The sequence below is a fragment of the Colletotrichum higginsianum genome, chromosome 3, assembly GCF_001672515.1.
Source record: "Colletotrichum higginsianum IMI 349063 chromosome 3, whole genome shotgun sequence".
Taxonomy (NCBI): Eukaryota; Fungi; Ascomycota; class Sordariomycetes; order Glomerellales; family Glomerellaceae; genus Colletotrichum; species Colletotrichum higginsianum.
The window spans coordinates 2,414,236-2,439,988 of record NC_030956.1 but is presented as its reverse complement, the minus strand read 5'-3'; the positions used below and the strand labels follow the sequence as shown (position 1 = coordinate 2,439,988).

General features: G+C 57.1%; 10 protein-coding genes across 10 annotated transcripts; 5 read left to right on the top strand and 5 right to left on the bottom strand.

The window, feature by feature from the left end:
* Positions 1 to 1,973: 1,973 nt before the first annotated feature.
* CH63R_04289 (Oxidoreductase family protein) lies at positions 1,974 to 3,362 on the top strand (the record flags this gene model as incomplete). The annotated part of the gene is made up of 3 exons (XM_018299264.1): positions 1,974 to 1,997; positions 2,063 to 2,225; positions 2,299 to 3,362. 3 exons carry the CDS (start codon positions 1,974 to 1,976, stop codon positions 3,360 to 3,362), a joined length of 1,251 nt encoding a protein of 416 aa, XP_018160510.1.
* Positions 3,363 to 4,099: 737 nt separating this feature from the next.
* CH63R_04288 (uncharacterized protein) lies at positions 4,100 to 4,596 on the top strand (the record flags this gene model as incomplete). Its single annotated transcript, XM_018299263.1, has 2 exons — positions 4,100 to 4,141; positions 4,195 to 4,596. The coding sequence occupies 2 exons, from the start codon at positions 4,100 to 4,102 to the stop codon at positions 4,594 to 4,596; spliced, it is 444 nt and encodes a 147-aa protein (XP_018160509.1).
* A 1,462-nt stretch (positions 4,597 to 6,058) lies between these two features.
* CH63R_04287 (Glycosyl transferase family 8) lies at positions 6,059 to 7,068 on the top strand (the record flags this gene model as incomplete). The annotated part of the gene is made up of 3 exons (XM_018299262.1): positions 6,059 to 6,103; positions 6,162 to 6,189; positions 6,248 to 7,068. The coding sequence occupies 3 exons, from the start codon at positions 6,059 to 6,061 to the stop codon at positions 7,066 to 7,068; spliced, it is 894 nt and encodes a 297-aa protein (XP_018160508.1).
* Positions 7,069 to 7,621: 553 nt separating this feature from the next.
* Positions 7,622 to 8,421, top strand: CH63R_04286 (Ribosome biogenesis protein Nop16; the record flags this gene model as incomplete). The annotated part of the gene is made up of 2 exons (XM_018299261.1): positions 7,622 to 7,737; positions 7,839 to 8,421. The coding sequence occupies 2 exons, from the start codon at positions 7,622 to 7,624 to the stop codon at positions 8,419 to 8,421; spliced, it is 699 nt and encodes a 232-aa protein (XP_018160507.1).
* Positions 8,422 to 8,943: 522 nt separating this feature from the next.
* On the bottom strand, positions 8,944 to 9,998 carry CH63R_04285 (Chaperone-binding protein; the record flags this gene model as incomplete). The annotated part of the gene is made up of 3 exons (XM_018299260.1): positions 8,944 to 9,481; positions 9,537 to 9,757; positions 9,834 to 9,998. 3 exons carry the CDS (start codon positions 9,996 to 9,998, stop codon positions 8,944 to 8,946), a joined length of 924 nt encoding a protein of 307 aa, XP_018160506.1.
* Positions 9,999 to 12,854: 2,856 nt separating this feature from the next.
* CH63R_04284 (Initiator tRNA phosphoribosyl transferase) lies at positions 12,855 to 14,473 on the top strand (the record flags this gene model as incomplete). Its single annotated transcript, XM_018299259.1, has 3 exons — positions 12,855 to 13,195; positions 13,328 to 13,362; positions 13,446 to 14,473. 3 exons carry the CDS (start codon positions 12,855 to 12,857, stop codon positions 14,471 to 14,473), a joined length of 1,404 nt encoding a protein of 467 aa, XP_018160505.1.
* Positions 14,474 to 14,700: 227 nt separating this feature from the next.
* Positions 14,701 to 15,515, bottom strand: CH63R_04283 (Haloacid dehalogenase-like hydrolase; the record flags this gene model as incomplete). The annotated part of the gene is made up of 2 exons (XM_018299258.1): positions 14,701 to 15,429; positions 15,507 to 15,515. The coding sequence occupies 2 exons, from the start codon at positions 15,513 to 15,515 to the stop codon at positions 14,701 to 14,703; spliced, it is 738 nt and encodes a 245-aa protein (XP_018160504.1).
* Positions 15,516 to 17,467: 1,952 nt separating this feature from the next.
* CH63R_04282 (DnaJ heat shock family protein) lies at positions 17,468 to 18,775 on the bottom strand (the record flags this gene model as incomplete). The annotated part of the gene is made up of 3 exons (XM_018299257.1): positions 17,468 to 17,761; positions 17,824 to 18,571; positions 18,696 to 18,775. The coding sequence occupies 3 exons, from the start codon at positions 18,773 to 18,775 to the stop codon at positions 17,468 to 17,470; spliced, it is 1,122 nt and encodes a 373-aa protein (XP_018160503.1).
* A 1,207-nt stretch (positions 18,776 to 19,982) lies between these two features.
* On the bottom strand, positions 19,983 to 23,042 carry CH63R_04281 (ubiquitin interaction domain-containing protein; the record flags this gene model as incomplete). The annotated part of the gene is made up of 7 exons (XM_018299256.1): positions 19,983 to 20,723; positions 20,781 to 21,046; positions 21,100 to 22,449; positions 22,508 to 22,639; positions 22,691 to 22,766; positions 22,817 to 22,870; positions 22,944 to 23,042. The coding sequence occupies 7 exons, from the start codon at positions 23,040 to 23,042 to the stop codon at positions 19,983 to 19,985; spliced, it is 2,718 nt and encodes a 905-aa protein (XP_018160502.1).
* Positions 23,043 to 24,555: 1,513 nt separating this feature from the next.
* Positions 24,556 to 25,316, bottom strand: CH63R_04280 (SUMO-conjugating enzyme; the record flags this gene model as incomplete). The annotated part of the gene is made up of 2 exons (XM_018299255.1): positions 24,556 to 25,083; positions 25,167 to 25,316. 2 exons carry the CDS (start codon positions 25,314 to 25,316, stop codon positions 24,556 to 24,558), a joined length of 678 nt encoding a protein of 225 aa, XP_018160501.1.
* Positions 25,317 to 25,753: the final 437 nt, after the last annotated feature.

The window sequence follows — 25,753 nt, the reverse complement described above, 5'->3', positions numbered from 1 at the left end:
TTTTAGCCGGCTAGAGCGGGATTAATCAACAGTACCGACTTACCTACCTATCTACCTAGCTACCTGTATGCCATGTTCTTTCTCTGCTCTCACGAACAAGAAATCCCATCACATATCCCATTTCGAGCAAAAAGCCACCACTGGCAGGCGTTTCGACATGGGATCAGCCACGTAACGGCAACTTGCAATATCTGTCCGGAAAAGGTCAGATTGACTTTGCAATCGCAATAAGGATGCCACAACTATGAAGTAGCCATGTAATAGGAGTTCCGCCTGCGCAATGGATCAAGGTAGGCGGTTGGACGATGATGCGGGGCAGTTGGCCTGTGTGGGGGCGGGGGGTTCTCATTCGGCCAGAGCGCCAGCTCAAAATTGCGGCTTCATTCTTCGTGCGTGCATCTCCAGCAGGATCGATAGTCCAGTTTATCTAAGCCGAGAACGTAGCAGGCGGCCAAGTCGGGTTCCAACAGGTATAGACGGGCTCCTGGCTTTTCGAATCGTCTTGCTCGACATCAAATCGAGTAGCAGTGACGACCGGTGTGGTTCTCTTCCCACTGGACGAGAGGGAATTCCCGGCGTTTTTTGCTCCAACCGGCCGGCCAACGCTCTCTCCCTCTCCCTGTCGAGGCAAAACGGCATTATTTTCCATGGCCATCGGGCGTCCCGCGCCGTTACCATGTCGACAGCGCCTCACACCTCATCGAACCCCAATGGAAGAGCGGCACGGCTCCGCCCCGCATGTCCAGGGTCCCCACGGCCCCTCCCCCTCCCCCTCATTCCACAGTAGCTAGGTAGGTATCCGTGTCCTACCCCTCCATGGCCCCCGTCATCCATGTCATTGCCATCCGACATGGCTGCCACAAAGAAGCCGCACATCGTGGAGGCTGCCTTCAGCTCGACACGCAGCAGCTATTCGGAGAAGCCAAGAAAAAGGCGCACAGCAAAAAGATATAGCCACCAATCCTCTATGAGGGAGGTGTCGACCAAGCCACGTTTCGTCCATCCTCGCGCACTTGGCACCGCCTACTCAGTTATGGATGGACTTTGTGGACTTTGCGCCGGCCGCTACGCGCTCCGACCACCGGCCCTCACGGCACCGTACCTTCGGACACTCTCGGCAAGTTTTACGGGGTGGGCAGGGCCACAGCAGTCTGCGTTTTCCCTCCTCCAGCACGTGTTTGAGCGTCAGGTCCACGGCGTGTTTCTCGCAGCCTATTCTTACCTAGGTACCTGTTCGGGCATAGCCGTCGATACCACGGCACGCAGGTTGCAGAGCATGGCCGTTGGCGCTCGTCGGCGTTGAAGATTAATCCATCCATCCATCCGCCCAACCATCCCAGCAATTCCGCGCCGGTTCGAGGAGGCAGGCCAAGAGCAACAACACCAACGAGGGGCGCATACTCCATTCGCGCTCTGAAAAGCGGCCACAGGCCAATACGCAAATCTCCATCGTACTATCTGGGCGGGTATAGACGGGGGCAGTTGGAGCAACTTGGAGGGGGGAGCTGACGCACGGAGTGCGGGGGCTGTGAAATCCCTCCAATCACCTTCCTCATCTCTGCCCCTCAATTTTTCCGGGCCCAGCTGCTCGTCGTTTTTGTGTGTGTCGTGGGGGAGAGTTACAGTAGTAGGTAAGGTACCTAAGCACCTAAAGTACGCGACGAGACGGGAGCTACCTACCTACCATCGGCCGCTACGGCGAGCTTCATCCAGAATAATTTTGCGGCGTTGGTTCCCAGCTGTTCATCCTCTGCTCTCTGCCTGTGCTCTCTCTCGCTGTCTCTCGCCCGAGCTATTCTCTCATGCTGTTTAGCCCAACAATAGTCCGCCCCCCCCCTTATATAGACCGTGGTCTTCGCTCCCCCGTCGAAGCATCCGCGTCTCGTCTTCTCCATCCTCCCCTCCAAACTCTTTCAGCCCCTCCTCCACCAACCCAAAAATCTTAGCCATTGAACTCAAAAGACGCGACCAATATGGAGCCTCTCAACGTCTTGATGGTAAGCAACCACCGCCCACCACCCGCCGACTCTTACGCTTTTCTCGTGGCTAATATAGTACACAGGTCGGTACTGGAGAGTACACCACCGGCTTTGTCGGCGGCGGTGCCTCTGGCTCAGATAAGAAGGTCGGTGTCGTCGGTCTCACCCTCTTCGACCTTAGGAGGAGAGGCAAGGTCAACCAGCTGGGCATGGTTGGCGTCAATGGCACCAAGTTCCCCGCCATCAGTATGTTGATCCCCCGTCGCCGTCCCCTCGACCTCTGTTTCGTCGTCACGAAAGACTAACAACCGACCCAAAGGGGAACACCTCGACAAGAACATCACCCAGGTCTACAACGGCCTGGACACGTCGTTCGACTCGTACCCCGCCAACGACAAGAAGGACTCCGACTCGTACAAGACGGCCATCGACGCCCTCAAGGCGGGCGACGCCATTACCATTTTCACCCCCGACACCACCCACTACCCCATCGCCCTCTACGCCATCGAGCGCGGCATCCACGTGCTGCTGACCAAGCCCGCCGTCAAGGACCTCGAGCACCACCAGGCCCTCATCGAAGCCGCCGAGAAGAAGGGCGTATACGTCTTCATCGAGCACCACAAGCGCTTCGACCCCGCCTACTCAGACGCCCGCTTCAAGGCCCAGAAGCTCGGCGACTTCAACTACTTCTACAGCTACATGTCCCAGCCCAAGTCCCAGCTCGAGACCTTTAAGGCCTGGGCCGGCAAGGAATCGGACATCTCGTACTACCTCAACAGCCACCACGTCGACATCTGCGACTCCATGGTCACCCAGCTCGGCTTCGTGCCCGTCAAGGTCTCGGCCTCGGCCTCCAAGGGCATCGCCACGAGCCTCGGCTGCGACCCGGTCACCGAGGACACCATCTCGGTCCTCGTCCACTGGGAGAAGACGGGCGACCCCAGCAAGAAGGCCACGGGCGTCTACACGGCCAGCTGGACCGCGCCCCAGCGCGCCGGCGTCCACTCGAACCAGTACTTCCACTACCTCGCCGCCAACGGCGAGATCCGCGTCGACCAGGCCAAGCGCGGCTACGACGTCGCCGACGACTCGGCCGGCCAGCTCATGTGGTACAACCCCTTCTACATGCGCTACGCCCCGGACGAGGACGGTAACTTCAACGGCCAGACCGGCTACGGCTACATCTCGCTCGAGAAGTTCGTCGACGGCTGCAGGCAGGTCAACGCCGGCCAGCTCAAGCCCAAGGACCTCGACGCCAAGGGCCTGCCGACCCTCAAAAACACCATCGCCACTACAGCCATCCTCCACGCCGGTCGCAAGAGCATCGACGAGGACCGCGAGATCAAGATCGAGATCAACGACGGCGTCTGGAAACTGGTGTGAGGGCTCTCTGTTGCGGGCGGGGCAGCAAAGTTGACGCGTGACGACCTGTAGATATCCATAGGGCCCATATACCATCTGCTTTTGACGTTGAAATGAGACTGGACATGACACAAGATCCGAAGCCACCGTGACTGCCCTTGTTCGATGCGTGACATCAGCCACAATACCAGCAGACCCCAGAAGAGTTCATTTGAACCGTACAGTACCTGCGTCGAGATGTCTGAACAGGTATAGTATAGTCATGGAGGGTGTTGCATGAGGTCGCACGCAGAAACAAATATCCATGTAAGGTTTGACAGCTCCGGAGTCGTTGAGTGGGACAAGGCCGGGGTAGCGCCGACCAATGTCTCGGACAACTGAAAACCATATTCGTTAACGATTCGACAAGAGTGTCTGACTTCTTTAGTAGACCAGATTCGAATCCGTACATGAACAACCCCCCCACCTTACACGCCCGGAAGAAAGCTGGCGACCCCCTGCCACCGGAGGACATGCACCGCGTCGCACCTGTTTTCAAGCGCCGCCGAATAGGTAGCATCCCGATTGCTACGCCACTTTGCCAGAAGTGACGCCAAAGGCAGCAACTGTTCCTTGGTGTCAGTAGCCCAGTTAACACGACCCATAGCCAAGAAGACTACAGTACTACAAATGGCGACTTGGTATAGTCAGTGAGTGGCCTGGTTTAGAAGTTACTCAGATAGACAGGTTACTCACGAAAGGTAACACAGCTACCTAGAATGTTAATCAAAGCATCAATGCACAGCACCAAGAAGAACTTGGTATATTACGGAGTCCGCAAGTCCTAACCAGCAGTGATAGAACCAGTGTTTAGTCTCTTCTCGGGCAGTTCCGTAGCGTCCTGAGTAAAGATAACGGCGGTCCCGGTTCCGAAGACCCCGGGCAGCTCCGGGGCCTTCTCCGACTCGAACTTCTTGGACTTTTCCGTGAGCTTCTCACCCGTCGCCGGCCCTCCGACGGCATCCGTACCTACATTGGAAACGGGCCAAGAGCCGAGACTGCAACGGCCGGTTATCTAACCTTTTTCTGCGCCACAAACGCCAAATGTTTATTGGATGCGGGAAACCGAGTCGCCGAGCTGCCGCCGTCAAACAGCCTTCCTTGGCCCCATCTTGGTATTGGCGTCTACGTGTTGCTATCAAGATGGCTCGCCGGCACTGGGGTGGAGGACAACACCATAACTTGCTTACGTTGCTCAAACCCCTCAGCCAAGTGAACTCTCTGACATGGGACGTGGTACTCCGGCCTATCGAGAACATCGTCTCGGCTAGACATGCCTGATAATCAAAATCGAAGCATCTCGGTATAATCGATATGGAACCATTGCATCCGACGTAGTTGCCATATCACAACAACCGCCGAGAGAGAATTCCGTACTGGCCGGCACGTATCCGGCCTCGAACTCTGGCGAGGGGGGCTTGCGTCTCCTCGCCCCAAGAACCTGATAAGCTTCACGCCATACCCACCCCCTCAACCCGGCAGGCCAAAGGAACCGAGTACAGTATACAAGGTGCCGAAAGCTTGCTAGGGCTGAATGCTTTATCCCTCAACATAGTTCGGCATCACACAGCCACACTAAGCCGCCGAGGCACACACAATACAGATGCGCCGTGTGACGATGGGCGCAGGCTGGTGGACGCGGGCTCGCAGAGAACACAAAGCTGTCAAACGCGAGACAACGGTGAAATTCTGGACGTGCGAGAAGCCGCCGGGCCACATCTCAAGAACCGAGGCTGGAGAGATGCAGTATGATCGACGGTTGGAAATCCATCGTGAGCCCGTCAAGAAAGTCGTAATCTACGCCATGGAGACATTATCGGGCTGCTCCATTTCGTTCTGCTGTCGAGAGGTTGACGCGGGGGGAGTAATCCAGAAGTTAAGATTTCCCACCCCGCGCATTCCGAGGCGTTGCGGGAAAGCTAGGATGGAAATACAGGACTAGTCCTCAAAAAGTTTTGCCTGCGGCCTGGTCTGACCTTTCACACACCGCACACCACACACCACATACCACATGCCAGGTTGCCCAGGCCAGACCTGTCCCTGGGTACAGTAAGATATGCCTCGTCTCAACGCGCAAAACGACGGGCGACGAGGTGGTTTCAACGCGCGGCTTATCCCATACTTGCTGTAACGTCTACCCAATCGCTACTGCAATCCACGCTGCTAACATGGAATGGACAGAACCGTGTACCGTCCGGTCCTCCGAATGTCGCCCCATCCATGCGCAGATCATCTCAGAGAGTTGGGTCCGTCGGTAGTCTGGATAAACCGCTGAGATGAGGACGTCGTGGACAGAGTACATTCTTCCTTGGCATAAGTACGATGTACGCATCCCAGAAAAGACGAGATGATCCAACGGAGACGGGCGCTACAGACTCAGCAGGGAGTTGGGGACAACGGCGTCCAGTCAGGTTGGCTCACGCCCTCCAACAAGATTCCAAATCTTGGAGTGAACATGGTGCTGGATAGGTACGTGGGAGTCCCTGGTGTGCTGGGGAGCGAGGCGATGCATACTTTACGCTTGAGGAATGCTCCCCTCAGCTATATATCCGTGTCCTGCACTGTTTGGCCGTATGCAAGTTTAATTTGACCTGGCCAACACAATTTGTATCGACTTACACTCAGTCTCCAGGCTATAGACGACGACGACGACGAAGAAGAAGAAGAACTCGTCCAACATGGGTAGCCTCCAGCTGACTCTGGAAGACGTCGCGTACTGCACTGTAAGAAGAACCCGGAAAACTATCCATGGGCGAAACCTTGACTTAACATACAAAACAGCTCGTAACGAATGATGAGTATGTCGTAGGTGAGTGCCGTGTCCAGCCCCTTCTGTTCGATCGCCGACTTACACACGGGCCCGACAGCTGCGGCCGTGCTGGCCGAGTCCCTCAAATCGACCGGCACAACGATCCCGCGGTGCGTCATGATGACCCCCGAGACCATGTCGGATGAAGCCGTAAGCAAGCTCGGCGCCGTCTTCGACCTCGTCATCCCCGTCTCCGCAGTTGCGGGCCTGTCGACCTCGAACCTCGACATCATCGGCCGCCCGGACCTGCACGCGACCATGACCAAGATTCAGCTCTGGTCGCTCACGAGGTTCCGCCGGGTGCTCTACCTCGACTCCGACACCCTCGTTATGTCGAACCTCGACCACCTCTTCGACCTGCCCGAGGCCATTGGCTTCGCCGCCGCCCCCGAGATCGGGTTCCCAGACTGCTTCAACAGCGGCGTTATGCTCCTGCAGCCCAACGCGGCGACGCATGCCGAGCTGATGCGGTTCGCGGCGTGCGTCGACTCTTTCGACGGGGGCGACCAGGGCCTGCTCAACGTTTTCTTCGGCGACGGCACGCGGAGCCACCCGTCGAGGCTGCTCCTGCAGAACAAGAAGCCCGGGAGTAGGGATCCCGGTGACGGCGACAACCACGGCGGAACTGGGCGCAACTGGTTCCGGCTTAGCTTCACATATAACATGGAGATGCACCGGGTGTACCGGTTTTACATCCCCGCGGCGCTGCGGTACCGCGACGAGCACAAGATCCTGCACTTCATCGGCAAGGACAAGCCGTGGCACTATGAGGGTGGCAGGGTGGACGTGCCGGACGACGCGGGGGCCTACCACCAGTTCTACGTGGATATGGTGGGGAAGTGGTGGGATACCAGGAGGTCGATAGCGGCGGCCCTGTGAGCTTCGATGCATGGCGATTCTTATAAATGAGACGAGAGCAACTTCCCTCGGGATCAAACGCGTGCCATGACCCCATCCCACCGTGAAACTCTCGCCCACCAAGCTGACTTCGTGAGCCGGCGGCGTTTGCGGGTGCGAGAGTCCGGCAAGGGTTGAAGCCAGATGCTGTAGGGGGTTTCCTATTATTGTATACTTAGGGTGTGAACAGTGACATGAACATGGACCGAACAGCTGAAGAGGGTAGCGGCCGGCCCGGTGGTGGGGCCCAGTGGTGTGGAGTTGTCGGTCAGTGCCCGATGTAGAAAAAACGCTAATCCGAATCCAGAACACGGGGAGGCCCGCACCCCTCCCCGATAAGATAAAAAAATTCGAGGGCGCTCAAGCACTTTTGAATTGAAGTACGCCTCCGGTGCCAAACGACCGTTGCCCTCCCGCCTCGAAAATCCACGACACCACCATCTCACGCAACCACAACCTGTCTCGTTGTGCCCAAATCTCGTCGCATAAACCCACCCCCCTTTCCCAGAAGATCGAATCGTAAACAGTCCGCGCAATGGGTTCCGTCCTCCAGAAGAAGAAGCGCCGCTCCAGCCGCCAAAAGGTCAAGATGCCCAACCGGCCTAAGAAGCAGCTGAACCCCCTGGGCAACGACATCATCGCAAAGAACTGGTACGCCCCCGGCCGACCCTCCGTCCCTCCGTCCCTGGCCGCGACCGAAGCATGTACATAGCAGCTAACATTGGCGTTCTCCTCTTCCCCCCCCTTTCCAGGAACAAGAAGGAGACCCTGACGCAGAACTACCGCCGCCTCGGCCTCACGGCGCGCCTCAAGGCGCCGACGGGCGGTGTCGAGAGGACCCTGTCCCAGGTCGAAGAGAGCAAGTCCGCCGCGCCCTCCTCCTCCGCCTCCCGCCGCCCCCGCCGCGACCCCTTCGCCATCGCCCCGACAGAGGAGGTCATCTTCGAGGAGGCCCGCGTCGAGCGCGACGAGAACGGCAAGATCATCAAGATCCACTACGGCAGCGACCGGCGCAGCAACCCGCTCAACGACCCGCTCAACGCCCTCGAGAGCGACGCCGAGGGCTCTTCCGACGACGGCGCCGAGCAGGAGTGGGGCGGCATCGACGACGAGAGCCGGCCCGAGGTCATCCGCCTGCTCGAGAAAGACGCCGCCATCCCGAGGGTCAAGAAGCCGAGGCACATGAGCCAACAGGAGAGAGAGTGGCTCGAGCGGCTGACGGCCAAGCACGGCGACGACGTCGCCGCCATGGCGAGGGACAGGAAGCTGAACCCCATGCAGCAGACGCAAGGCGACATCGCCCGCAGGATCAAGAGGCTTACGGGAAAGGCTTAATGCGAGCGAGTACACATACACACACGCGCGCACATATATACATAATGTATATGCAAAGAAGCAAATCCGGGAGGAAACTGCCCGGATAGGAGGACCACGTCGCATGTAAAAAGGGGAAAAAGGAAAGAGAGCCTGGCTTTAGAGGATTCCGTCGCGTCCCCTTATCGAGAGAGGAGTTATGGCGTTTTAGACAATTCTGCATACAAACAAAGAAACATGTTTCACGCTCACGCTCCGGACGAGATGCCTCTTTCCCCCTTAGTCGACTTTTGAACGTCACGTCATCAAATTTGATGTCTACTACCTATAGAGCTCATGCCTGGTATCTTTGCGATTACCTTGTACAAATGGGACGCCAACAACACCCCGTGATCCGGAAACAGAATCCAAGCCCTCTATGTGAACACTGGACATAGTCCCTTTAAACAAAAAATATCCCATGGTTGCTCGGGCCATTGCCCTGCCACCACAGTTCATCCCACAGTCCACCACTTCGTTCCCCGCTGAAAAAAAAGCTTCGTTTTAATGCATCGTGCGATCGTAGTTGGCAGTGGGAAACTGCGCCGGCCGGTCATCGTCGTAGGCGGGTGCCGCGTACGGCTCGGGGGCTGCGTAGGGCTGGGGCGCCGTGTAGGGCTGGGGCGCCGTGTAGGGCTGTACCGCCGCAGGAGTGACGCTGGGCTGCTGGGAATGGTACTCGGTCTCGCTGTCGAACATGGCGCCATTCTGGCGCGAGGGCAGGGAGCCGTAACGGTTCGGGTCGTCGTCCTCGGGGCCGTAGGCGGAAGCACCTCCGTAGCGGCTGTTGTAGCTGGAGTTGTTGTAGCCTCCAACGGGGGCATTAGTGCCGCCGTAGAGGGTCGTGTTGTCATCGTTGTGATCGTCCATCTGGACAGGCGCGTAAGCCTCCTCGTCGTGGGGAGCCATGGAGAAAGCAGCCTTGTCGGGGTCGATGTTGTCGCCGCCAAGCTTCTGCTTGTCGTAGCCGGGGAGAGTTCCGTGGAACTGGTAGTACTTGAGGGTGTACAGGCTGACAAAGGTAGAGCCGGCAAAGAAGAGTCTATGCGACAAAATCAGTGTCATGGGCGACTGAGGCTGACATCTTGGCAACTTACGTCACAAAAACTCCCAAGCCCACGATGGCCTTGCTGAGTTTGCAAGCATCACCACACTGGTTGGCCGTGTTGTAGGCCGCCTGGCTGGCGAAGGCCGAGAGCCAGAAAATAGTAAAGACACCGTCGACAATGACCATGGCGTACGGGTTGGCCAGTTTTCTCGTTCTCGGCCACCGCGGCGCCATAATCAGATAAATCCATGCGGGAAGCGAGAGGAAGCACTGCGAGGCAAAACCGTCAGCATATATGTTTCGAGGGGGAACAGTCGGAATCGCTGGGGGTCTAGGGTCGCCCTACCACTCCGAAAGTCCAGCCATTGTTGCCCACGATTTTGGCATTATCGGCTCTGAAGACCGCAATCTCCAAGGCCCAGATGACGAAGGAGAGGACGAACTGGGTGACGTGCAGGCCCAGCTTGACGCGGGGAACAAGTTCCGGGTTGAAGTCGAGGTTGCCAAGCATGATTTCGTCGGCGTCGTTGTTCGGTGTTGTTTGGTGATCCAGTAGGTGTTCCCTACTATTTGGTGATCAAAAGGGGGGATGTGGGTTGAGGAGGTTGTCAGCTATCCGACTCTCACTTCAGCTCCCCTGGCGTTTTTTCTCCGTCTAAATAAAGATCAAACTCAGACCGGCTCGGCAACGGGGTTTTTGGCGAGACAACCCAGGATAGCAACCCAGTGGATGGCGACTCTTGGGGGGCCAATCGATAAGAGAGCGGTACAGGGGTGCCAGATAGCGATGTTCTTTGGTAGCCGTCTTGTCTCTGTCGGTCTGGCGCCAAAAGTGAGTGCGATGGCGATGAGGATGTGAACTGGAAAGAGGGTTGGGTTGGGAGGGGGGGAGAAAAAAAAAGAAGACGACAGGTGGAAGCAGTCAGTCAGTCGGTCGGTCAGCAGTATCAGAAAGAGCAGAGGCAGCAGGAAAGTTCCCTGCGGTTGTCGGGGACGTGTCTGCCTTTTTCTTGTCTTTAAAACGAAACAGCCCCGGCTGGCCTTGAATTGCGGCAGTGACGAGACGTGGATTCTGTGGGCAACGACTCGCTCCCTCTTGCAGTGGTAGTGGAGCGGGCACCCGGCAGTGGAGTGGGTCTAAGCCGCGCCTGAGCTCCCGTCATCACCCAGGTGGGTGGCTCCGTATTTACTTTCCGTCTCTAGGGACAGAGTATCAGTTCAGTACGAAATATCCGTACCAGGAACTGACTGTTTCTTCAGTCCGTCATTCTGCGGCACCGACGCTGCGGTTCTCCAACACGCAGCTGGATGGGACAGCTTGACTGAGTTTTCCCTCCGAACACCAATGCGAACGGCCCCCGGAACGGACGGGACGACATTTGGGATGGGATGGACTGTCCAATTCCCAAAACCCCCCCGAGCACCAAGGCACACACGCAGGCTGCTAAACCAAGCCACTGAGCCGCGGGATTGTACACTGCGCCACGGCAGCCCAGGCAGCGAATAATCGTCGCTCGAGGGAGAGCAGCTGAGCTATTGATCCCTGCAAGCCACGCCTCCCGAGCGAATAGTTCGAACGATCTCTTTTTTTACCTTTTCTGTTTCATTGTGCCCTGGGACTGGTTCTCTCAGAGTCCATGTGTCCATATGCGCCTGCACCGTTTCGATGGTGCTTCGATGGTGCATCCAGACCCCTTCACCGTCACCCGTTGAAGCCAATGGCTGACGCGCCGTTGTCTCTCCTACCAAGCCCTGCAAGCCTTGGTTTTTTTCTTCTTCTTGGTGTTGATGGTTGTTGCTTTGCAGCATGCTAACTTGCTAAGGCCTCCCCCCCCCTCTTGGTTTCTGGGGTGACGGGCGGAGGGCAAGGGGGGGGAGAGCCGAAGGGCGATCATCAATGATGACGGCCTGCAGGACGACAATGGGCCTCCATTTCTTGGACGGCGCGGGCGGCAGACTACCTAGACAGCTAGACGACGAACCACGACCATGACAATCCGTGCTGACGGGGCCCCGTGCTGCTGTCAGTAACTGCGCGACAATGATTGATTGACGAACGGACTGGCGCCCCGGCGGCTCACGTACAACAAGCCAACACGAGGCAGGCCAGTATGCGCCAGATCCCGTGTGGCTCCCAGGGCAAACCGAACACCACACGCCCACTCCTCCGCAAACTACGACATACCAAGCCAATCGGCCCTGCGTTGCCCGGCCACAGAGAAGTTCGTTGCCTCCCGTGAGGGACGGAGAGAGAGAGCCCTGCCTGCCGTACGAGTAGCACAGACGCAGCCGCCGCCATCCGTTGCCCACCAGTATCTTGCACACGCCGCCGAGCGTGCATCGAACCCAACGAGGCATATCTTTGCTGGCACGACTTGGCGTTCCCTCTCTGGTTCCCCTCCTTCTGGCGATCTCCTCACTCACCAGGTCCGAGAACGCGACTCTGGGTCACCAAGTGCCCTTGCGCAAAAATAGAGTCGCCCCAAGGGGGCGGTGGATACAATGGCGTAAGTCTTTTGCCGCCCAAACCGTTCCCGCGTCCCGCAGTGGGCGATATTACTCCGTCTCCTGTAATGTTTGTCCATTCACGACCGTTGATTGTACAGAGCTGTCTCTCGCATAGCTGCGTCGCCGCTTGGCTGTACGTGCATAGCCACCCTGGCTTGCGTGTGTCAATATAATACAAGCCGGCGCAGGTGAGCTCTCTCTCTCTCTCCCTCTCACTCGACGGCGACAACGGGCGGATGAGAGAAAATTTCCTGTAATTGCCTTCTCCGTCTTGTCGCTATCCGCATCTCCGACTCAAGTCCGGTCTGCAAGCTCAATTCAACCCGCAGCTGCACGGGGTTAGTGATCCTCATTTTATTTTAATATTGGGACGATGTCCGAGGCACATCGGCCACCTGTATGTCTGTCTTCCTTGCTTCGCCTAGCTTGCGGCTGAGATGCGCCTGAGATTCCTCACGGACGCGAAGCCCTCCTCAAATGTCTTGACATGTCTTGGATGCCTTGAATCATGACTCGGCCGGTGGCATCTACTAGACACTCATCGGGAAATATTGCAAAGTCTACTGCTGAAGTCCCTAGAGCCTCATCTTCACACAATCTGGGAAATGCATTCACAAACGGGCGCATACGGCATGTTCACAGTGCGAAGAGAATAAAATATGGAGAGGGCTGCGCACGAAACCAGTGCGAACCAGCTAGTACCCCATCGACACATGAAATTTCTCGACCGAGTGAGTAAGTGAGAGCTTCAGTCAAACCAGATAGATGCACATGAGAAACATCTCTCACAACGCCAACTGCACCCTCGCCCGACACCGGCCATTGTGAAAGCCTTTCTCGAACTGCATCTCACCCCACAATGGCGCACACGTCGTCCCCCGCCCTCTCGGACCTCATCTTCCCCACGACCGCCAGCCACAACTTCTCCCACATCCTGACGGACCTCAAGCGCGCCAACCTGTCCGTCGCGAACCGGCTGCGGTCCATCGTCCAGGACGCCGACTTCGTGCGCGGGGCCGCCGCCTCTTTTGGCGACCGGCCCCTTGTCGCCAACGAGCGCTGCGGCAGCTGGTACGTCCGCCCGGCCGACAAGCGCGGGAGCGCCTACTTCAAGAGCACCGACGGCCACACCAACGCCTGGAAGTTCAGCACCCGCCGCCTCAACCTGCACCTGCTCGAGCTGATCGGGAAGTATGACGGGTAAGTCCCGGCAATCCCAGCCTCGTTGGATTTCACGTACAGTGGAATGGTGTAGTGGCTGAACGGCCCAAGCCAGGGGGGGCAGGGAGCAGGCAGTGAACCTCACAAGAGCGCGAAGCTGATACCACGCAGATGCATCATCGTCGACTCGACACGGCGAGGCAAGAGTAAGCTAAGCCGCCGCCCCTCACGACTACTTCTTCAGACCACCACCATCCCCCCTCAAGACTGACCCATCCCCCTCCCTTAGGAATGCCTGACGCGTTGAGCAAAACCATCCCGGTCTGGTGCACCGTCCTCAACATGGCCCTTTTCCCCGACCTCCCCCACGCGGACCGCCTCTTCACCCCTCCCAACGTCGTCTCCGCCTCGGAGCACGCCCAGATCGCCGCCCTCCTGCCCTCCTTTCTCGCCTCCCTCAAGGCCCTCGAGATCGACCTCGCCCCGCTACGCACCCACCTCTCCAAGCCCCTGCGGCCCTTCTGGGTGACCCAGGAGACGCGCCTCGCCGCGGACACCCCCGTCGGAGCCGCCGTCTTTGACGACTACCACCCCGTCATCTGCTGCACCTCGTCGCGCCGCGTCGCCGGCGCCGAGATGAGCGAGGCCGGCTACATCCAGGGCGCCGGCGACGACACGGAGAACTGGGCCATGGGACTGACGGCCGACGTCTTCTGGGAGAACGCCGACGCCCTGCTCTCCGCCCCGGAGGCCGACCTCCCGGACGCCGTCGCCCGCCTCGTCGCCGAGAAGAAGCGTAACGCCCCGCGCGGCGTGGCCCCCAAGCGTGTGGCGCCGCTCATCCTCGTGTGCCCCCTACCCTTGGACGACGATGACAACGGCGGCACGGCCCGGTGCGTGGTCGCACTCACACAAGACGTCACGCCGCCGGGGTCATGGGTGAAGTCTCCGAGCCGCATGGAAGTCGGCCTGGGGAAGCACAAGGTCGCCAGCCGCAACCTGCGACAGGCGTTGCCGGACATTTGCTCCTTTGTCTCCCGTTATCTCGACGCGCACCAGGATGCCGACGGGGCTGCGGGCGATGTTCTCTTCGCCTGCGAGACGGGCAAGGACCTGTCCATCGGCTCTGCGCTGGCTGTCTACTGCTGGTGCTTCGACCAGAACGGCAAGCGCCGCGTGGCCGACTCCAAGACCTTCTTCAACAAGGACATGATCCGGGTCAAGCTCGGCACCATCATGACGGCCTTCCCCGAGGCGAACGCCAACAGGGCAACGTTGCAAAGCGTAAACAGTTTTCTCATGGACCACCGGAGATGAAGTGAGCGTCTTCTCTTTTTATTCGAAAAATATTAAACCGAGAGTCTACCTATATTTAAGGCGCGTATGGAGCACCCGCGAGCTAGAGTGCTAGCTACTATATGAACATCAAGGGAGGAGAGAAGAACAAGAAAGAATGAAAAAGGGGGGGGGGGGGGGGGGTGTATACACCCCTCACACAACGGTCCGTCTCAAAGAGACGGTGACGGGTTATGTACCCCGGCTAGTCAGGCACTCCCACTCTCGATCTTGGCCAGGGCGTCGGGGAACTCGCTCCAGTCCCTCATGACGATGACGGCGCCAGCATCGCGCAGTACCTTTTCCATCTCGTCCTGCTTGTCAACGGCGTAGGGGCCAACGTAGCCGATGACCTTGATGCCGGCGCGGGTACCGCTGAGGGTGCCGCTCTTAGAGTCTTCGATGGCGACGCACTCTTCGGGCTTCTTGCCGAGCTTCTCCATTGCAAAGAGGTAGATGGCCGGGTCGGGCTTGCTCGTGGGCTTGGGAAGCGAGGTGGCGGCGCTGAAAACGACGTCTTCCTTGAAGTACTTGTCCTGGCCGACCTTGACGACCGAGGCCCAGACGCGGCGCTTGGCCGAGGACGAGACGACGGACATGGTGTACTTACCGCTCCTCTGCAGGGCCTCGAGTTGGTCGTCGACGCCAGGGCAGGGCTTGAGGGCGGCTTTAAGCTTGGCAATGACGGCGTCCTCCTCGCGCGTCACGTACGTCTCGAGCTCCTCGGGGGCCATCTCGAAGCCGTGTAGCTTCGAGAGGCCGAGCATCATGCCACGGAAGTTCTGGCCGACGAACTCCTTGATCAGGGTCTCGCCCGTGAAGCGCTGCTTGAGGTTGCGGCCCTCGCAGATCTCGTTGATCAGGTCGGCGCACGCCTCGAACGCAAGCTCCTCGGAGAGCACGAGCGTGTTGTCGCAGTCGAACAGGAGGGTGGTGATCTGGGGGGGCGGGGTGGTGCCTATTAGTCTCAATCGGTCTGCGGACTGGTGAGGAGGTTTTGCGAGGCTCGACTCACCTGAGGCATGTTGGCGGTATTCACGGATGGTATCCCGACGAGGTGGAGAGCTGTCTGCGGAGAGCGGGGTTCACTGGGCTATAGGAAACAGTCGAGAGTGTAGCAAACAAAAGACTTGTTGTCGTACGAGACCAATTGGCTAGTGAAAATACAGGCACGATGAGCTGATGCTGACAGTGAGATTGAAGTCGAGGGTTGGGTTGGAAATGGAGGAGGGAGAAAAGGAAGAATATGTGTCAAAGGCACTGGAAAGCCGATGAGCGAAATAAAGGGAAAACCAACCCAAAGCCGGGCATGGAATCAGTTAGTCTTTCCTCCAACCCAGCCCGCCTACTAACCGGCAAGTCCCTCCAAGCCGGCCCTTCGTTTTCGTCGTCCCGACGAGTCCAATAGCAGTCGCGGTAAAAACCTCTTGAGGGGGAAGTGGTCTTACACAGGTACCTACCTACGTACCTACCTACACCATGCCCCCCCTCCCTGCCGCTCTCTCCAAAGCACGGGCGCCCCACTAACACCTTTTGACTACCCCTCCCCCTCCTTTTCCACCGAGCGCCCTCCCGCCTCTGAGGTTGCTCTTTCCCGCATGTGAAGTGTCGTCATAGCCCGCGGGGTCGAATCACCGTAGCGCTATCCCCAGCCTGGGTAGCACTGATAGAGTAAGGTAGGTAGGGGGTTTTGCAGCCATCAGGATCGCGAAGAGCGTCCGTCGACAGCTGTTTAATTTAGGGGAAAATGCTGTGGCCTGGGGCCTCCCGCTGGTCGCTTGCAACGCGGGGACAAGCAAGCAAAGATAACAACCATCCGTGGATTCTCATCGTAATCTGCCGCCACCCCCCCCCCCCCCCCCCCCCCTCTTCTGGAACGCCCCCGCCTTCGTCCCCGAATATGGCAGCAAGAACGGAAGTTTAGGACCGAAGATGCTCGTGAGACCCGAGCAGTAGACATCGGGACAACGACGCGCGCAAATCCTGAAGAAACAAAAGCGTGTTCAGGCGGTGCACCCGTAATGGATACCGTCTTCCTATTCCTCTTCCCCTTCCTCTCACACGCACTCACCCACACTCATGCCCGTCGTAGCATGCAGCAAGATAATCTGCAAGACATGCACAATCCGTCCATCACCCGCATCCGCATCCATGTCCGCCGCGGAAAAGCAGGGCGAGCGCAGCGCTCGCCCCTCCATTTCGTCTGGGGGCTGGGGGCTCTCGCTCGGTCGTTCACTGGGAAACCTAGAGACGTCCAAAGCTTCCCGTCGAACTCGGCGGGCCGTCGGCTGGGAAGGGGAGGGGGAGTGGAATGACCCCATGCAATGCTCTCTGAGGTCGACTTTGAGCTGACTGAGCGCGTCCTCGCCCTCGCCCTCCTCCTCGGCCCCCAGATGAAGTGTTCCTGACGTGATGAACCTAGTCGCGGGCTAGCTTGTCTATTTCCTGCCTTTCCTGCCGCACAGCCACTTCTAACTTGCGTCGTTCCCGTCTCCTCTCGCATCATGGGTCGGTCTTTTGACTTGGTCCGTAAAAAGCAATAGTGAGAATGTCTACATAGATAGAGAACATGTCAAAGTTACGCTCATGTGTGGGATGCAATGCATTCGGAACAGCAGCCTGTTATATCTCGAATTACCCGAACTATTTATCTGTCGGCACTGAGATCCGACGGTGATCCGAATCCACATTGTCTACTCACAACAGCCCCAGTGCTGGTGTACGTGCAATATGAAGGACAGGAAGTAATAAAATAAAGAGACCATGCCTATAAGTTTGTAAACATCAAGTCCCATGACGACGCCCCCAAACTCCTATTCATGATGAGTATCCGGCCCCAAATCTCATACGTCTTTCTCGTCGCGGTCGAACGCCCGCACCCATCTTCTTTCGTCGTGCTAGCGTCATTTCTACATTTAAGGAAAATTCACCCTTCTCTCGCATGGACCATCTTCGTCTCCCGCACCAGAACTTCTTTTACAAAATCTCCCTCAGCTTCTGCTTCTGCTCCGCCGTCAGGCTCGACGGGAACTTGACGTTGTACTTGATGACGAAATCTCCCCTCGAGCCCGGCTTCTTGGAGATGGGCATGCCCAGGCCAGGGTACCTGTCGGAGCTGCCAGGCTGCGTAGGGCCGTTCTTGTCGAGGTTTAGCTGCTTGCCGTCGATGGTGGTCACGGTCCGCCTCCAGCCGGTGAGAGCTTCCTTCAGGTCCAGTTCGACCGTGTGGACCAGGTCATTGTCCTCGCGCACAAAGAGCGGATGGGGTTTCTGCGAGGTTGTCAGCCATTTGTTACCCAGCGATTTGTGACGAGTGCAGAAATTCGACTTACCTCTTCCAGGATAAAGTGCAGGTCTTGCTGGCCGCCCTCTTCTTGGTCGCCAACACCCTTGAACTTGATCTTGCTGCCCTTCTTCAGGCCCGGCTTGATGGGCACCTCGAGGACCGTGTCGGTCGTCGTCCTCTTGCCCGTGTCGTCGAACGTCTTGCGCTTGATCTTCATCTTCTTGGTCACGCCACGGAACAGCTCCTCGAGCGTGAGCGGGAGGGGCCGCTCCACCGTTGTGACCTCGGGCGTCGACTCCCTGGGCCGCGGCGAGTCTCCGAAGCCGCTGTTGCGCATGCGCTGCGAGCGACCACCGCCCCGTTGGCCACCGGCGCCAAAGCCTGGGAAGATGTTCTCAAAGTCGTCCATGCCACCGCTGCCGCCTCCGCCCATTCCACCAGCACCTGAGCGCATAAATTCAGCAAAAATGTCGTCCGCGGAGCTGAAGTTAAAGCCACCTCCGTTTCCTCCACCGGTACTGAAGCGGAAAGTGCGGGCGCCGCCGCCGCCGGGCATGCCGCCGCTGCCGAAATCGAAGCCTCCGGGCATTCCACCCCCAGCGAAAGGGTTGCCGCCGGCTTCTGGGGGTGGGGCAGCACCTCCGCGCAGCAGGAACTCGAGACCATAGTCATCGTAGGTTTTGCGCTTTTCGGGGTCGGAGAGAATTTCGTAGGCTTGAGAACATTCCTTGAACTTCTCGGCCGCCTGTGGATTGTCCTTGTTCTTATCGGGGTGGTACTTTAGTGCGGCTTTTCTGTACACATGTGGTTAGCAATGCATGGTTTTGAAACTGGAGGCAACAGCTGGTCGGGCCGTCATGGTTGGGCAAAAACGACAGAGAAACGGGGGAACGGTGCTGTGGGATGCTGGCGACTTACCGGTAGCCTTTCTTGATTTCATCTTGGGTTGCCGAGGGGCTGACGCCCAACTGGTCGTACAGCTTGGTTTCCTTAACCATTGTAACAAGACACTTTGATGATGTCTACTAGTATAGTCGTTTGGTCAATTGAATCTGATGTTGTGTGGATATCCAACAAGTGTGAGGCTGCTTGATGGTATCGCAGAGTCAAGGGCAACCTAGGGATTTATGTCTGAACCCTTGGAAATGGTTGGCAGTTAAAGCGTGTAAAGGAAAAAACAAGAGCAAGGCGAATGTCGGTAGGTAAGAGATGAAAAAGAAGAATCAGAGGGAATGGTTGGACGATGCATCAAAGACTGGGTGCGTGATATGTATAAAGGGCCAATAAAAATAGGCCAGTCCTGTACCGACGTAGGTCCTTGCTCTGAAAGGGCCAGAAAGAATGGGGCCTCGAGGGAGCCCGGAGCGTTTGAGTGGTAGAAGAAAGGCCCCGGCCACTCTGAATGGAAGAAACAGGGCTGGGTTGTAGAAGGTTCGGTGCCCATCTTTCAGAGGAGCCCAAGGGAGCCTTGACCAGCGCGAGCAGTAGTAGTCCCCGTGCGATTTGCGACTGGAACCTGGCGGGGCATCGAATCGGGTGATCTCACTGGGCTGATGGGATGGAAGAGCAGAGAAGGCTGGCTGGGGCTGTTCCACCCAAGCTTGTTTCTTGATTGCGTTTTGCTCGAGCTGCACCTACGTGACTGGTCCAATACTGACCGAGAAGTAGGAGGCAGTCTCCCCCCAGCAGTTCAAACTCCCTAATGCCCAGCCTGGACGTCATGCGGCCAACTCGCCTCTCCTACCAGCTTCGATCTAGACAATTTTCGAGCCCTGCTGATAGCAAGGGAGGCAGTTGCGGGAAGCTCGCCGCCAAAACGGACAATGACGAATATGGCGGGGTCTCGGCCGGGCGGGAATAGCGGAGTCAGGCTCATGCCGTGGCCCGAGCGTTTCACCAAGCCAGCCCATCCCTGCAAGCCTAGACATACCTGTCCAAGTGAGATAGAAGCTTCGAGAACCTTCTACGCAACTATCCATGATTTGGCCTGATACAGTGAACCTTTTACACGTCTAGTGCAGTCTACCTATCAGCCGCCAAGGCATGTGGGCATAAGGGGTATCAAACAATTGGTATTACAGGTGTCGCTGTTCTTTACCGAATGCTTTGCAGCGCTGTGCCTTGCTATCTGTGCAGGGCAGTTGAGCATACACTGATGCTTTGTCCACACATCCCAGGTCGCCTTTGCTATGCCATTGGTGCCCTCTAGTCTTGAAGCTGCTGATGCTCGTCGGGAATCTCCATGTCCATCATCTTGATCGTCTTTTGCTCATCTCTTGGGTCGTGTGTCATGCCGTAAATCGAGTGTCTAGCCATGAATGGTGAGCCGCCCCCACCCCCAGCCCGTTCCTGCATCTCTGGGCCCTTGGGTTGCTCCTCACTGTCTGGCGTCACAGTACGACTGATATCTTCAACGCCGTCAATAGGAGTAGGGGTTGAGAGCCTCTGTTGTCCAAGAATACCGGGGGGTTTAGTGTTATAAGCTTGTTCTGCGTTGTGTGTCTTGCCAGTGCGCACAACCTCAGTCAGGTTTCTGCTTGCCGTGTCTGTGGCGCTTTGTCTCGCTGCCAAACCCGTCATATCAGTGTCCATTGTGCCATCTCCCTCACCAAAGGGGTCGCTGTCAAAGTCGCCTGCTCTAGAGTTGGTGTCACTGTTCCCCAAAGAAGCTCGGTTAGTTGCCATGGAGTCGACACTGCCTGAGCGGTACTTTCTCTTGGATGGTGAGATTGGCGACATGTTTGTGTTCCTCAACTGCGCGCCTTCGTCCGTGGTTTCTTGGTTCAGTTCCTGGCGGAAGTTCTTGTTTTCTGCACGGGCAAACCGCTGTAGGGCGTCAGAGAGAGGGGATGCAGGTGTGTTCATTGCGTCTTCTGTAGCATAAACAAGGAGGGGCCCCTTGGTCTCAACGTGCACCTGCCGCATCACCTGGTCAAAGGAGTGTTTCTGTTTCGTTCCAAGTCAGTACAAGTCCATCGAATTGCCTCTGGTTTTCCGGCTTACCTCTGCCTTTGCAGGATATGCACTACCCGCCTCATACGACAGCCGCCACCACTGGTCAACGGGGGCAGGTGCCTCTCCAATGTCAATCAGAGCTGGACCGGCTCGCTTGCAGACGTACGTTACGTTCTGCGACGTGGCGATTCCCCTCAAAAGGAACTTCTTGCTGGTGAAGGGCTTGGCCAAGCCTGGTTTGTCGGGGTCAGTAAGCAGAGTGCTGCTAAGGAGCCTCTGCCGTTCGAGGAGCCTCTCGCGTTCCCAGTAGAGCCCTGTCTATGAGATTAGCAGCGGTATTACTGGGAAATTCGGGGCCATGACGTACTCTTCTTAGTCTCCTCAAGTTGAGATAGCTCCCACGAACATCTGTCGGCCACCTGTTGTGCGCTCTTGGCCAGCGCCTCCTCGGCTTCAGTCTTGACGCACGGCACGTCTTCGAGACGAATGTACTGCTTCTCGTCTTCGTTCTCGAGTTTTTGCAGCTCCCGGAAGCGTCCCAGCCCATCCAGGTAATCCACGTGTCTCTCGTATTCCTTAAGTGTGTTGAGCAGCATTTCTCCCTTGTCGTGAATTTTATCCGTCTTGGGATCGATCCACTTAGTGAGTTCGTACTCCCTCGACCGTGCTTCGTATAGAGCCCTCGCAACCCAAGCCAGGTGTTCTTGACAAATCCTTGCCTCTTCTTTCCGACTCTCGAGATAACGTTCCGGGTACCAGACTTCTGGTATCTCCAGGTATTCGGGGGGGTCCTCGCCGTCGATGTTGACTGTCATGACCTCGCCCATGTCGTCGAGAACGACCATACCCATGTTCGGCTGCACCTCCGCCCACGTCATGGATTCGTGCCAAACAATCCAGTTCCAAGCATCATATAGAGTCTTGGTCTGCTCATATTGACTTTTGGTCAACTCAAAGTTGAGGAACGCGAAGCGCGTGGGCTCCTGAGTGGGCTCCAGCGTCTGCAATGACAGGGGACGGGCCAGGTGAGTCAACGGCTTGAGAACTTCGACATCCGTCTTTTCGTCGAGCGTATCGTAGAACTGTCTCTCCAGGCTAAAGTTGCTTTTGGGTATCAAGTCAGCCATGGCCTCGACTGATCCATAACTCCTCTCGGTCAGATCCAGGAAGGCCATCAAGCGGTGAAGCTCCTCGTGAAAGTCCGGTTTCGAGTTTTCTGCCCACTGGTGCTCGCCTTGCTGAATGGCGGCAAGGACGTGAGGGGCATATATCGGCTGGCCCTTCCACCATTCGCTGTTGTGCCCATAGCTGGCTGCTTGCTCACCAGATTGCAGAAGAACGTTACGCGCAAGAGGGATTTCGTGGAGGATTGTCAGTACGGAGCCCAGTCGCTGCGATGCGCTACGTGCGTTTGGTTTGTAAATCAAAAACGCCGGAGCACCCTCGTCTCGCTTTCTCGCAGATGGGGTGGGGTCGCCGTCAACAACTGCTTGACTCGAAGTCGTTGCGGTCGTTACCATGGCCCAGTTGTTCTGGTCATAGTCGGACCTGTTGGCCGGCCCAAAATATGGAGCGTTGGTGCCTATATCGGTGACGCCAGCTTCTTGTGGATCGTATCCAACAGCCTTCTTAGATTCGGCCATGGCCCGCTGCAGATCTTCTTCATACTGTTCTGCACTGCTTGGCGCTCCTGTGTTGCTTTCGTCAGCCATTGCTCCTTATGGCATGGAGGGTAGTACCGGTAGTGTCCCCGGCTATCCAGTCTGTCATCCTACCAAGTGGCGACCGATTGTTGGTTCTCGATGGTGGTCGTGAGGGAGCACCGGCGGAGGGCCCGTAAAAGCCGTTGTCGGGTGGAGGGGTAACGCCATGGATGACGGCATTGTCGGGTGCTTCGATATTGAATGCTGGGAAGTCAGCACCGCGATTCCTTCAACCAGAGTGAAGGCCCGGCTTACCTATGCCAGTGTTGTTCGGTTCTCCCTCGCGGCCGGCGCCGAAAGCTGTGTCGTCCCAAGTGTACTTCCTTCGGAACTTTGCCTCTGTTAGCTTCGATGCCGGTCCGTTTGTCGAGGGCCACGTACCGCATCAGAGTTCTCATAGTATTCGCCTATGAGCTGATCCAAGGAAGTGTTGCTCTGCACCCGCACGTCAGCGAATTGTTCAGAAGGTACGAGCCTCCTAGAGACCCATCGCCCGCGGGTATCGCACCTTGAGCGCGGACACCACCAGGTTGCGATCCAGCATGGGGTCGAGGCTGGTGATCTCGCAGAACTGGGCGACGTCCGCTGACGTCGGTTCGGTCGCCATGGTGTCGAAGCTTGCCTCGAAGGGCTGCTGTTGCCGAATCGAATCGGGTTGTCGGGTTGATCAAATGATATGTTGCGGGAAGATTCGATGTTTGCGCATGGCCATCAGGGGGACGGGAGCGGTTCGTGAGGAGGAGTCTGGCGCATGAAGCTAAGCCAGATGTTCAGAAGAATGCTGTCAAACAGATGGGAGCTAGTGTGCTGGGTGCAAGTAGATGTCGAATGACCCGGCGAACTGGCGTCCGCACGATTGCGGAAAGGTGCAGGGGGGCAGGATAGAGTCCCAAAGGAGTCAACAGAAAACAAGAGGCACTGGAGGTTCAAATTCGTCCCGTCCCGTTGCGTCGTCTCTTCGGGAGACCTCTGTTTATGTCGAGCGCTAAATAGGTAGGTAGGTGAGGTAGTAGTAGGTGGATGAATGCCGCACCGAGATTCGTGCTGGGAAAGCCCCGTGAGCTCTCTCCACGGGTAAGACAGTGCAGCGTCCTACCAGCGGAAATAAATAAAAAAAGACTTCCCCACTATCTGAGTGACCTTCCACGCGGCGGCTGTTTCCTTGTCGGGAACCCGATATCATCAGTCTACACCAATTCACAAATAGGCACCGCAATAAACAAAACGTTTGTATTGCTCATGATAGTTGTAATGCAGACCATGAAGCACGCTTCTTTCCCATCTGACTGAGTTGCTGAAGACTCGGGTGATTGCAACAAGCTGGACATGTCAGCGCAAGCCCGCTTAGTTTGGTGCTAGCGGGGTAAGTCATATAAGGTAGGTAGGTGAGTACGGCAATCGCAGAGAGACTGACTCTCCAAAACGCCGAAGAGGATTGGGAGTCGCCCCACGCTCGCTAGGTATTCGTAGGTACCTACCCTGAGTAGGCAGTGTGCTTGCCTTGCACGCTGGTAAGCCAAAGTTCAAGGGTGGCGGCCCCGGCAGCCAAACGGCATTGCGTCACTCACATCACATTCAAAAGATGAGACACGGCATCTAGTTGGCAACTCCAGGCAATCTTCGCCACGCAATTTTCAACGAAGCAGGCCAAAAAACATTACCAAAATGAAACATTTGCCTCAAATGTTGGATTTGCATCTGCAGAGAATGGCGGTTCCAAGTCTTTTGATTGGTCTATTTGCGGCCCCTCGTGCGATGTCGCGGCTTGTTAGTTTCCGCACTCTGGTTCCCGCGCTGTCTTTTTTTCCTTTTGCAGAGCCAAAACATGATCCCCCCGTTTCTCTGCGTCAAAGCCTAACCGGAGATCCAACGATGCCCAAAATCACAAAATGAGACTCCGTTCTGGCCTTAAACAGGGCCTGGCTGACAGCCGGTGAAAACGCCCGGGGCCGTCGCTATGCATCATCATGCGTGCAGTAAGAGCAAGCAAAAACAGAGAAAGCAAAAATAGTAAGAATGATAGTCAGCCCGCCGCAAACTCCGCGTCCCCTGCCGTAAATGTGTGATATCCGCCCTGTCGGATTTAATGTTCGATGTGGAGTCCATGCGCAAGCTCGTGTTCAAGGCTTGTCATCATCCGCATCTTCGTCGTCCTCGTCCTCGTTGTACTCGTCCATGTCGAAATCGCTGTCGCTGCCACCCAGATCGAAGTCGCCCTCGTCGTCCGTCTCGTTCCAAAAAGCGTCGTCGTCCATGGTCTTTTGGGGCACCGGCTCCAGATCCGCCGTAGTCGGGATCGTCACACCAGGAGGCATGTCCTTCTTGGACTTCTCAACGGTCTCCCGGGCTCTCTTGTTGTATTCTTCGCGTGAGTCGCGGAACAAGACGCTCGCGTCGACGTTGGCGGGGGAGTTAATCTCGGGGTCGTCCAGAAGTAACAGCACCGAACGCAAGACCGACTCGACGCCCTGGAGAGGGGACCAACGCTCGCAAGCCTGCTCGCCCGACTGCTCGTCTTCGCCGGGTGTGTGTAGGATAGAGATGCAGAGCTTGCCGTCGGTGTAGATGTTGGGATGGTAGATGGTCTTGTTCAGGAATCGGAAGGTTGGCGGGGCATAAGGGTAATCACGAGGGAATGTCATGTCGGCCTGGGGGGTTTGTTAGCTTTTGGTCTCATTCCCAACCTCGCGGGCGCTGTGCGCCTCGACGGGCGAGGGTGATTCATACGGACCTTGAGATAGGCACCGTTGAACGCGCTGTCCGGGTTGACGACCATGAGACCGATCTTCCAGGACATGACATTCCTTTCGTCGACATCGATGTGCACCCACTTCTCCTTCTGCAGCGCCTGCAACTCGCTCATCAAACGCTTCTGCGCCATGGTGACCAGCGGCGGTTATTGTACAGTGTCGGTGAAGGAAGGGACTGCAAGATGCGTTGCGTCGAAGGAAATGGTTCGCGGCGAAGACCAAAACGCGAGGGGGGCCGAACGCACACGCAGTGTTGAATCGGTTCGGGGAAAAAAGTGCTCTTGTGGGTTGGCAGCTAGGGGAGCGCGCCGCAAATGCTCACAAGAGCGTGTGACCGGACAAGAGAAGTAGCGGCGAAGTGGCAGGTGGGATGGAGGGGCGAAGGGGATGACTCGATGTGGCACCAGACTGACTCGAAATGGTGGTGGAGGTGGTTGACAGTGAGTAGATGGCGGTAGACGGCGGATAGGAGATAAGATAAAAGGGAGCGCCAAGAGTCGTGAGAGCGGCAGCAACGTCGATCGTCGGGTCTGGTCAGGTGTAATTGGGATCAAGTTGGAAGGGAGGT